Source organism: Cuculus canorus, chromosome 1 (assembly GCF_017976375.1).
Source record: "Cuculus canorus isolate bCucCan1 chromosome 1, bCucCan1.pri, whole genome shotgun sequence".
In the NCBI taxonomy this organism is placed as follows: Eukaryota; Metazoa; Chordata; class Aves; order Cuculiformes; family Cuculidae; genus Cuculus; species Cuculus canorus.
The window spans coordinates 88,520,970-88,531,649 of record NC_071401.1 but is presented as its reverse complement, the minus strand read 5'-3'; the positions used below and the strand labels follow the sequence as shown (position 1 = coordinate 88,531,649).

Genomic DNA, 10,680 nt, shown 5'->3' with positions numbered 1-10,680 from the left:
CCTAACAAGTGACAGATGGTGTTTGTTATTTAATTTCACTAACACACAAACATGTTTTAATATGCCTTTGGCCATATTTTGCATTCAGATTATCAGTTTATCTGTTTCAGAGTTCCTTAAGTTACATAGTGTGTCTGGAGTTGCATTCAACCTAGAAGTTGATTCAGCTGAATGCTTTGTCCCTATAGTTATAGCAGGTGCCCAGATTCTCTCTGTGCTATGGTAAGCATCATACTAAACACTTGGGTCATCCTTTGCCAGAGTTAATTAAGATCCTTTTGTTTCTGTTATTTTTCTTTGGGCTACTCTTGAGTTCTGCCTTGCACCTTACATCTGCATTATATTTACATATTTACTTGCTTTCCTGAATATACATGTGGTTTCTGTTTTACTTGGATACTGTTATGAATAGTAAAGAAGTGGAAAAAGAGAAATAAAGTAAATAGTGTGCTTGTTAATTGAAATAAACTTTAACTACTTTTAAGAGAGATCAATCACAGAAATCATTACCATAAGAGCAATTTATTTTTTTAAAATGTGAACTAATTTAGTGAAAAATATTACTTTAAGGTGGGAATTACCCTTAAATCTAATGCTATAGAAGTTTGTTATAGGTTCTAAACTGCTGTACATCAAAGCAGTTTCGGGAACTTGTACACTTTCCCTGTCTATACAATTTTCTTAAGAAGAAGCAGGAGCAAATTAATCCATGTCTTTTTTACATGTTTTCCTTGCTAATAAAAAAGATTAAAAAATAAAACAGGTTACATGTACATGTGTATTAATTTAAAGAGTTTTTTTAACAAGTTCACAATCCTTATAATAAAACTGATTTTATTACTGAAAAGCTTTCATCAACTGATGAATGGCAAGACATTGTAAGAAAATTTATACTTTTTTCTATGTTTTTTCTTACTTTCCCAAAGATAACCATATCATCTTAAATCTTTATTTCAGCCCTGTCATTTCATACAACTGAAAATGTGCTTCGATTTCTAAAATTTGATCATCGAACCTACCAGTAGGTGGAGTTTGTGCCTTTTTTAGGTGTCACTGTCTCATCTTACCCTGCCTCTGGAGCCAGAAATTTTCCCTCCCCCGGCCCCTGAAAAGCAGTTACAGAAACTCACTCTGTATCCAATTTTCTGATTTAAGATTCTCTGAAAATTTTATATTTTCTGGGCTATACCTTTTGGCATTAAAGTACTCTGGTACCTTGACATGTTTACATAGTCTATTTTTAAAGTTTTAGAGTGTATATGTTTGTGAAAATATGAAGGCAGAGAAATACAATTATTCGTGTATTACTCAAAGTATACAGAGATATTCAGTTGTCAAATTCTGATACATAAATGTAAATGTTACACATATTTGATCTAAAAAAAGGGAATATCAGCGTACTTACTTATACATACATGCGCTGATACATATATGTGTGTGTGTTTATATACAAAGACAGATATATACACATGTGTGTGTATATGAAGGATCAAATATTTATACCTGACCTAGAATTTCCGTTTCATTCTTATATTTACATATGCATGTTTACTAATTTTCTGGAAGCACAGGATTCATTTATGCAGCTACCACTCCTAAGCAAGTTTGTAATGATAGAAGTAGAAAAGGAATGTGTTGTTTAGATGGTATTTCATATATTCAAAGATTATAACAATATATCGAATTGGATATAGTATACCTGGTTCTTAGGTATGCAGTATTCTGCTTGAGAAGCTGTCTCCCACTGGCCTGGACAGGCGCACCCTCTCCTGGGTTTAAAACTGGCTTAATGTCCAGGCCCAAAGAGTTGCCGTAAGTGGAGTTAACTCCAGCTGGAGGCCGGTGACAAGTGGTGTCCCCCAGGGCTCAGTGCACGGTCTGTTCAATGTCTTTATCAATGACCTGGATGAGGGGATCAAATGCACCCTAAGTAAGTTTGCAGATGACACTAAGCTGGGTGGAAGTGTCAATCTGCTGGAGGGTAGGGAGCCTCCAAAGGGATCTGAACAGGCTGGACCGCTGGGCTGAGACCAATGGTTTGAGGTTTAACAAGGCCAAATGCCGGGTCCTGCACTTGGGGCACAACAACCCCATGCAGTGCTACAGACTAGGAGAAGAGTGGCTAGAAAGCTGCATGGAGGAGAAGGACCTGGGGGTGTTGATTGACAGCCGACTGAACATGATCCAGTAGTGTGCCCAGGTGGCCAAGGCGGCCAATGGCATCTTGGCTTGTATCAGAAACAGCGTGACCAGCAGGTCCAGGGAGGCGATTCTGACCTTGTACTCAGCACTGGTGAAAACACACCACCAATACTGTGTTCAGTTTTGGGTCCCTTACTACAACAAAGACATTGAGGTCCTGGAGCGTGTCCAGAGAAGGGCAGCAATGAAGCTGATGAAAGGGCTGGAGAACAAGTCTTATGAGGGAAGTGGGGTTGTTTAACCTAGAGAAGAGGAGGTTGAAGGGAGACCTTATGACTGCCTACAACTACCTGAAAGGTTGTAGAGAGGTGGGTGTTGGTCTTTTCTCCCATGTGATAGGTGATAGGATTAGAGGCAATGGCCTTAAGCCCTGCCAGGGGAGGTTCAGATTAGACATCAGGAAAAATTCCTGCACTGAAAGGGTTATCGGGTGCTGGAACAGGCTCCCCAGGGAGGTGCTTGAGTCACCATCGCTGGAGGTGTTTAAAAGAAGGGTAGATGAAGTGCTTAGGAGTATGATTTAGTAGTGGACAGGTGTGGTTGCAGTCGATGATCTCAAAGATCTTTTCCAACCTAGGGATTCTATGAATTAACTTTGTGTAACTTTTTTCTTTTTCTTCCAGGTAATAGTTGTATAAGTAAACTACATCCAGTCTTTATCCCTGGGGAAGATTTTAAGTCATTAGAGTAGCTGAAGTAAATTGAGTTAATATTATAATGATAAACCAGTGTAAGTTCTGACAATCATCTACACACAAGCTACTCATACATGACTGTTGACAGACTACATAGGGGTTCACTTAAAATGTTCTCATGAGTAAGACACTGACTTCTCCAGCTTTTGACAACTGACTTTTGACACCTAACATTTTTGACATTTACTTTGTATATCAGAAATGCTTCCTTGCACAGAAAGCCCATTCTGTGGCTTTCCTCCCTGACCCACGAAAGGGTGGTTCTCAAAGCAACATACTTACACTACCAGTACCAATTCTGCTGTCAGCGATCTCTATGCCTACTTCCACTACTGATACCAATATCACTACTGCCTACATCTTACACTCCCAGGTGAAGTAACATTTCACTCAGATTTATGACATGCACCTAGCAGCACAGATGCTTAATAATGTAGAAAAATATAAATGTTCCAAAAATACCTCAAATTCTGAATTAGCAATAAAAAAAGAAATCCATTTCAGTTAGATACTAAAATACAGTACTGAACACAAAATACCCAAATGTACAGGAAATATTATAACTACTTACTGCATCCTTGGACTATTTTATCTCTTAAATAAACAGTCTCTAAATTTCCTCAGAGCATTTTTAAGAACTATATTATTTATACTATTCAGTACTCACAGCCTGTTATGTTTAAATTATTTTAAGAACATAAACAGTGCCCTAGTTAAGTGTGATGAAATCACTGTCAGCAGAGAAATTAATGCTTTGGAAGTAGGTCTGCTTTGGCCAGTCTCTCATACTGATGAGGTCTCAAATCTCACACATATTTGCCTTCTAAGACTGTTGGAATTATGTTTAATTACACTACATGATTACTAGTCTCCTTTTGGAGACCAGATAATGACTCAACAAAACCACTGCAAAATCTAAATCTGGCTGAATTGTTTTTCTTTTATTTGTATACAAGGAAATCTTGCATTTTTAAGACCATTCTCATTTCATGTCAAAACAATTTAGACACAGCTGTTTCCAAGCACACTCATCAAAAGCTGAAGAGATATTAACAGAACTCTAAGAGATGTTAACGTCTTTATAAAATTACAGAGCTTTTGTTCTTCAGACACATATCTGCTGATACACATACTATTCTTAAAAATATGTATGAATCAGTCAATATCTGACTAAGAATGCAATATTGTCCTCCTCACAAAAAAATCTGGTTTGCTGTCTGGATAGGACACTGTGAGTAGGACGCGTGCACCCCACTAGACTGAAGTGGGGCAACTGGTGTTCTGGAAGACTTGCTGCATATGTTTACTGTGCACATGCTATATATGTGCCTGACCCAGACTTTCATGTTGAAATTTTCCTTATCGAGGTTTTCAGTAGTGGAGAAATTGAGGGAAGGTTAGTCTAGCCGTCTCCTTTATGCCATTGCTGGAAGGGAGAGCAGGAGACCACAGTGACTAGGAAGATCCAAGGAGACTTCTTGGGATCACTGATGTAGGGAGCATCTAAGTGCTCAGGGATGGATCAAACAGAGAGTTCTGCCCTGAAGAACAATTCATTTCCCTTGAATATGTTACTTCTACAGCCAGGACAGTATAGTGTTTTGTATTTTTTATCAAGGAGTGTGCCATTATGGTTTAGATTTGACCGAAGAAAGAAAATTATTAGGATATCACTTAAGTTTATATTTCACACAAGAAACTATTTGATCATTAACTTTGTTATTTAAGCTTATAGAACAAGAATTTCCATTGGTCTGCCTCCTAACATTTTTAGCTGCTGATGCCTTCCTATAGAGGCTGGCCCCTAGTGTTTCTTTTCTGTCTGTTACCTTTGTAAAACCAGCTTTCTATTAGAAAATATTAACATATAACTTAAAAAAAAAGGCAAAACAAGCAAAGTTTCTTTGACAGGCATGCTGTCTGCAGTGGAGATGCCTTTTGAAAACAGCACTGAGTGAAGCATCTACTCTGCATGAACTGAAATACTTGTGCTAGCAGCAGCAGCATGATGGAAGAATGAAGAGTGAGGAATTTTGCCTGTTCCCCAGACAGTGCTCTACATGACACATATCGACTTGCCTCTTTCTGACAATGTCTTCCCCTGATTCTTTTTTGCCTTTTTTGCTCTCAGCACCTCCAGTTCCTCACCACAATAATGCCCACAACAAAGCTTCTCTTCCTGCCTGTTATCTCTGCAGGTCTATCCCAATCTTTGCTTCCATTTTAGTGTCCCTTTCCTGGATTTTTTGTGAGAGCTTCAAAAACATCCCAACACTGGTATGCACCCCACCAGCCTGCAAGCACCCAAAATGGGATGCTAACAGGGACCAGCTTCCTAGCATAGTTCATATGCATCACGCTGACATCCATAGGGGAAAAAAACGGCCTTAGGAGCTGGCAGTTACAAATAGCTGGAAGGAGGGTCTGGTAACAACAAACATTGAGCAACAAATAAGTATTACTAACTGTTGCTGTGACTAAACATCATAACAAAGTAATTCATAAACTTCAAGAATGGTACAGAATTGCATTTTTTTAATTATTATTTTAAGACCATCTCTTATTTCTGCAGATATTTATGTAAGTAAATTGAATTATTACAGCATTCTCATTCCATAAGGGAATTCACCAGCCTAAAACACTGTGTAGTTTGGATAGGGCCCCCATTTTATCATCCTCTTATAATGACTAATTGAATCTTAGTTGGGGCTTCCAAAACTTAATCACGCACAGCTGGGTTGTTTGGTTATTTTTTTTTTTCACTTATCATTCTTTTAGTATTTGGAGAAAAAATATTAGATTGTCAAACATTATTAAAAATTATACTTTAAATAATTTCTTCCCTCCATCAAAAGCTGTATTTTTATTTATTATTTATACCACTAAGACATTCCCACACACTTTGATCCTGTATTGTTGTTTTAATTGTTGATTTAATCTGGGACTGCATTTCCTTTACCTCCGAACAGTCAAAAACTGTGGATCTTCAATGAAAAGCACGTTGGTTATTTTTTGTGTAATGCCTGCAGTGCCTGGAACTCCAAACAACCACCAGCTTAAACAGTTTAAGTCTTTTGTATGAAAATTGAAAGCTGAACTAAAAAATTACCAAGACTATGCTTTCAAAGTCTTTTTTCCTGCACAGCTACCGACAAAACTATCCAGGCCTGCACCGGTAGCCACTGCCACTCTGGACAGGATGCGAGCTGGCAGTGGGGTGCTTTCCCTGCCCCGTCCCACACTGCCAGAGAGGGGACCAGAGGGAGGTCTCTCTCTGCCTCCGCATCTCGTCCTCCCTCAAAGGGAGCCCCAGCAAAGGTGAGAGGGCACAGCTGGTGCTGACTCCCTCCCAGCCTCGGCGATGACAGTGCCCTGGCCAACTCGGTGCCCTGTTGATGTTAGCACACACGGTAGCGGTAGCGTGCAGCATCCCAACGCTGACTCACATCCCACTGCTGACTTACATCCCACTTCTGGCTCATGTCCCACTGCTGGCTCACATCCCGTTCAGGGATGTGTGTCGGGGATGCCACATCTGTCCCTGGGGTTGTGTGCACTGTTGTGCAATTCCTGGAGGCCACATCAGAGAGGAGCTGTGCCTGCGGGTGGTGGTACAAGAAGTACTTATAATTACAAAAAATGGAATATTTTGATTTAAGCTAAAGTGGTGTTAGGTTTCATCTAAGTAATTTTATTTTTTGTAAGTTAGAATGTCACTCTGATAGCGTGCTTTTTTTTTTTTCACAGTGTTTTTCCAGACACTGTTCATTCATTGGAGATGATAATGTCTTGTGTGCAGTGTGATCTGTGTTGAACAGATGTGTCCTCTTCTCCAGTCACCTCTGTTTGCGGCCTTTCCCTGTCTCAAATGCAAGGTCGGACAGAGCTGGAGCCAAAGCTGCGAATTAGCAAGAGATTTGACTGTTGTAACGTTCACAATAAGATTAAAATCAGTCCCTGGAAAGTAACAGAATATGCATAAGTTTTCTGGGAGGATTTATCCATATCAGTGGGAAATCCATCCTGCCCCAGCTCTTGTCTCCCCGCACAGCATTGATGGAGGTCGCTCCTCGTGTTGCCCAGCCCTGACAGAGAACGTTTCCTTTCTGAAACTCCAAACCGAGAGTCTTAGGGAGTTTATTTTCCGGTATTTTCGGTACCACCGGGACGGGGGCAACCCCGCCGCATCGGGATGCCGATCCCGGGGAATGAATGGGGAACAACGAGGCGAGGCGGGGCAGCCCCGGCGGGAGGAGGAGGAGTCTCCCGCGGGATCCCGCTCGGAGGATGTCTCCGTCCCACTCCTCCTCCTCGTCCCCCGCCCACCCCTTCGCCCCGCGGCGCAGCATGGGGAGGTGCTGGCTGCGCCTGGCCGCGCTGCTCGCCCTGGCCGCCGGCCCCAGCCTGCAGGACGAGGGTAGGGGGGCAGGGGTTATTGGGGGGGCGGGGGAGGAGGTCGCCGGTCGCTCCCCGCCTGCAGAGCTTGGTCGTCTTCGCCGTCTTGGCTTTCTTTTGGCTCTTCACGGGGCGGCCGGCAGCTCGGACGGAGCCGCATCCCCCGCCCGGAGCCCCGGGGTTGCGGTGGAAATTCTGTGTCCTTAGGGCTTAAACACGCGGAGCGCGGGATGGTGGCCGCGGTACGAGAAGCAGTTACTGTGACGAGAAGTGGGATATTTTTGATTTGAGCTAAAGCAGAGTTAAGTTTCATTTAAGTAATTGCATTTTTTTTTGAAAGTTAAACAGAATGTGCTTGCAGACGTTTTTTATTTCCAGGCATTGCTCATTCTTTGAAGGTGGTAACGTCTTGTGTCAAGCATGGTCTGTGCTGAACAGATGTCTCTTCTTCTGTAATCACCTCTGTTTGCAGCTTTTCCCCGTCTACCTTGCAAGGTCAGACAGAGCTGGAGCCAGCTCCAAGTTAGCAAGAGATTTGACTGTTCATCGTAACATTAAAATAAGACTCTCTGCACGGGATTCATGGAGATCACTCCCTCGTGTTGCCCAGGTCTGATAAAGGATAATTGCTTTCTAAAAACTGCAAAACGAGTCATTCTAAAAACCGCAAAACAAGTTGTAAGAACGTTTATTTGCCTGCATTTTTGCTAGTGGTAGCTCATCGCACTTTCATATTGGGCATCGCATTTGCATCTCTGTGCCATTATCCTGGCAAACTTGCAAGAGGACTGAGAAAGGAAAATACACCCACTCAAAGTTGCTTCAGTGGAATAGAGACTCTATGTTGTCCTTAATTGTAGAGGGACGGTGAGTCTATGTCTGACCACCCAGCCCTGGGTCCAGGACCTTGACGCTTAGAAGTCTTTCACCTGTTTTTTGTTGCCCATATGTGGCTGCACATGCAGAAAACTAATCTCAGTTTTCAGTGTCATAAATGAAAATAATTTCATTAAATCTGGCTGGGTTTTTTGACTTCTAGGTATTAAAAAAAGTGTATGCTTACGCTATTTATCAGGGCTCTTTATCAGACAGTGCAGTGATAGAATGAAGGATAGTGGTTTTAAGATGAAAGAGAGGAGATTTAGATTAGATACTAGAAAGAAATTATTTGCTGTGAGGGTGGTGAGGCACTGGAAGAGGTTGCCCAGAGAAGCCTTGGAAGCCCCATCCCTGGAGGTGTTCAAGGCCAGGCTGAATGAAACTTTGAACAACCTAACCAAGTGGAAGGTGTCCTTGACCGTGGCAGTGGGCTTGGAACTGGATGATCGTTTAGGTTCCCTTCTAACCCAAACCATTCTATGGTTCTATTTCACTTAGAATTATTTGCATTTGCTTTAGCAAAATTTGAAATAAACTTAATTTAGGACCATTTCTGTGGCAAAAAGAAACTGGCATGTAGGTCTGCCTGTTCTTTTAAAGCAGATGCATCTTGTCAGATTAAACACTGCTGACTTGGCGGACATTGCAGGCAAATCCAGTGTAAACTGGCACGTGGTGGTGGTTTAACAAGTGTAGTCAATGAAAATTTGTGGGCAGAACAGAGCCTTCAAAGTAAGTCAGTATTGCATCAATTTGAGGTACATTACTGTGGGTTGACAGTGAAAGAGAGGTGATGAATAGGTGAGATAGTTGTCTAATAAAACCCACAGCTATTGTGTGTGGAGGAACTCCCTTTGTGAGTAATACTGTTTTTTTGTATCCAGGAGCTAATCCTATTTAAGCCACAGTTCTGCCCATGGAGGGGCTCAGAATGGCATAATGACCGTATTTGTGAGTTGAAGTTAGCTTTTCTTATTTTTGTTGGCGTATATCAAGTGACTTCTTTCCAGCATGAAGGATGCTGGAACACACATTTATGCTTTTTCTTTACAAAACACTAAGGTATTGGACACATCAGTTGCTAAATCAACAAAGACAACAGAAGTTTCTGTCCTGGCATTTCTCTGAGGACTATTGTATTGCCAAACTCTCTTTATTTTCTTAGGAAGATGACTGAATGCTTTACTTTGCGGTTCATATGAATGTTAGCCTTCAATTAGTTTGCAGAGGATGCTGATATCCTGTCCTCTTTCTTCCTAAAAGGCCAGATGTAAATTCTCCAATCTCAAAAATCTTGGTTTTGCATGCAAGCTTCAAGTTGGCTGCACAACAGCCCGATTGTTTCAGCTCTCACTCATTTCAAAGTCCAATTTTCCTCTTGTGCTTAGTGTCAAAGGCTCCAAAGACCTTAAATCATCAGCAGCTGTATTTGTACCCTAATATAAAGTTAAGGTTTCATGTTTTTTTTATTTTTTTTATAGCAGAAATGTGATATTCTTTCAAATATTTATTCTCAATATGAAATCCAGTGAAACTGTAAAGAGGTATTTTCTTAATAGTACCATGTTGGCATGTAACTGTGCACATTAGGTACAGAGTGCCAAGGACAAAAGAAACAGAGAGGGGGAATCTTTCCCTCAGGTTCTTCGATGCTTCCCCAGAGCTCTTCCCATCTTTTTTTTTTTTTTTTTTCCTGTTTTTCTGAGCTGTGAAAAACCACTGTGGGTCCCCTGTTGGGCTCAGGTGTGGCACTGCTGACCATCAGTAGTGCTGGATGAGGGTACCGCTCTACATTCATACATACATATGTATGGAAATCACTTGTTTGGTGTTGCGGTTATGTGGAGGTGAAATTAAGTGGCACTGTACGGTGTAAGATTGTTGTGCTCCTGTCTTTACACTTTTAGTAGACAGACGAAAGGAGAGGCTAATCTATGACAAAATTGATGGGAAGTGCTGCATTATACTGCATTAAAAAGAAACTGTGCGTTGGAATAGTGTATTGTTGTGAAGAAACTGTGAACCTTGAGAGAGTTGCCTTTAAAAATCACTTAAAGACTTTGTAACATTACAGAACTATTTTCAAAACCTGTATGAGAATTAATTCAATGAAAAACAATATATGTATGTGGTATGTTTGTAAACCTTTATATGTATTTAGATTAAATATGAGTAGATTGAAGTCTGGTTGTGGAGAGGGTAGCTCTTGTCCAAGTTCTGTTGTAGAGCAAGGGGTGAATCCACGGGTGAGACTTCTTGGTGCTGCAGCTGTTCAGAGAGAGACAGTCCTTGCCCAATTGAGCTTATGCCTTAAATAGAAAAAGGAGGACAAAACTGAAGGAAGAATATATTTAAGGTTTCTACAGTCATACAGCAGGCTTCAAAAAGTATGGCATTGCTATTTATATCTTGATTCCCACTCATGTCTCTTGTCCATCAGACCAAGCTGAAAAATGGTCAAGAAACAGTCTCCAGGCCCCTAAGCAGCTGGCGTTCTGCATTGCCAAGG

At 41.2% G+C, this 10,680-nt stretch overlaps 1 protein-coding gene across 3 annotated transcripts in view; it reads left to right on the top strand.

Annotated features, from left to right (window-relative positions):
- The first annotated feature begins 7,228 nt into the window (after positions 1-7,228).
- The window catches only part of SRPX (sushi repeat containing protein X-linked), a 48,080-nt gene continuing 44,628 nt past the window's right edge, over positions 7,229-10,680 (top strand). For 2 of the 3 annotated variants that reach the window (XM_054056728.1, XM_054056730.1), the window contains exon 1: positions 7,229-7,314. In XM_054056728.1, coding sequence (XP_053912703.1) covers positions 7,245-7,314 — 70 coding nt within the window. In that variant the 5' untranslated portion in view covers positions 7,229-7,244. The remainder of the gene's footprint in view (positions 7,315-10,680) is intronic. The other variant, XM_054056731.1, reaches the window with a different exon arrangement.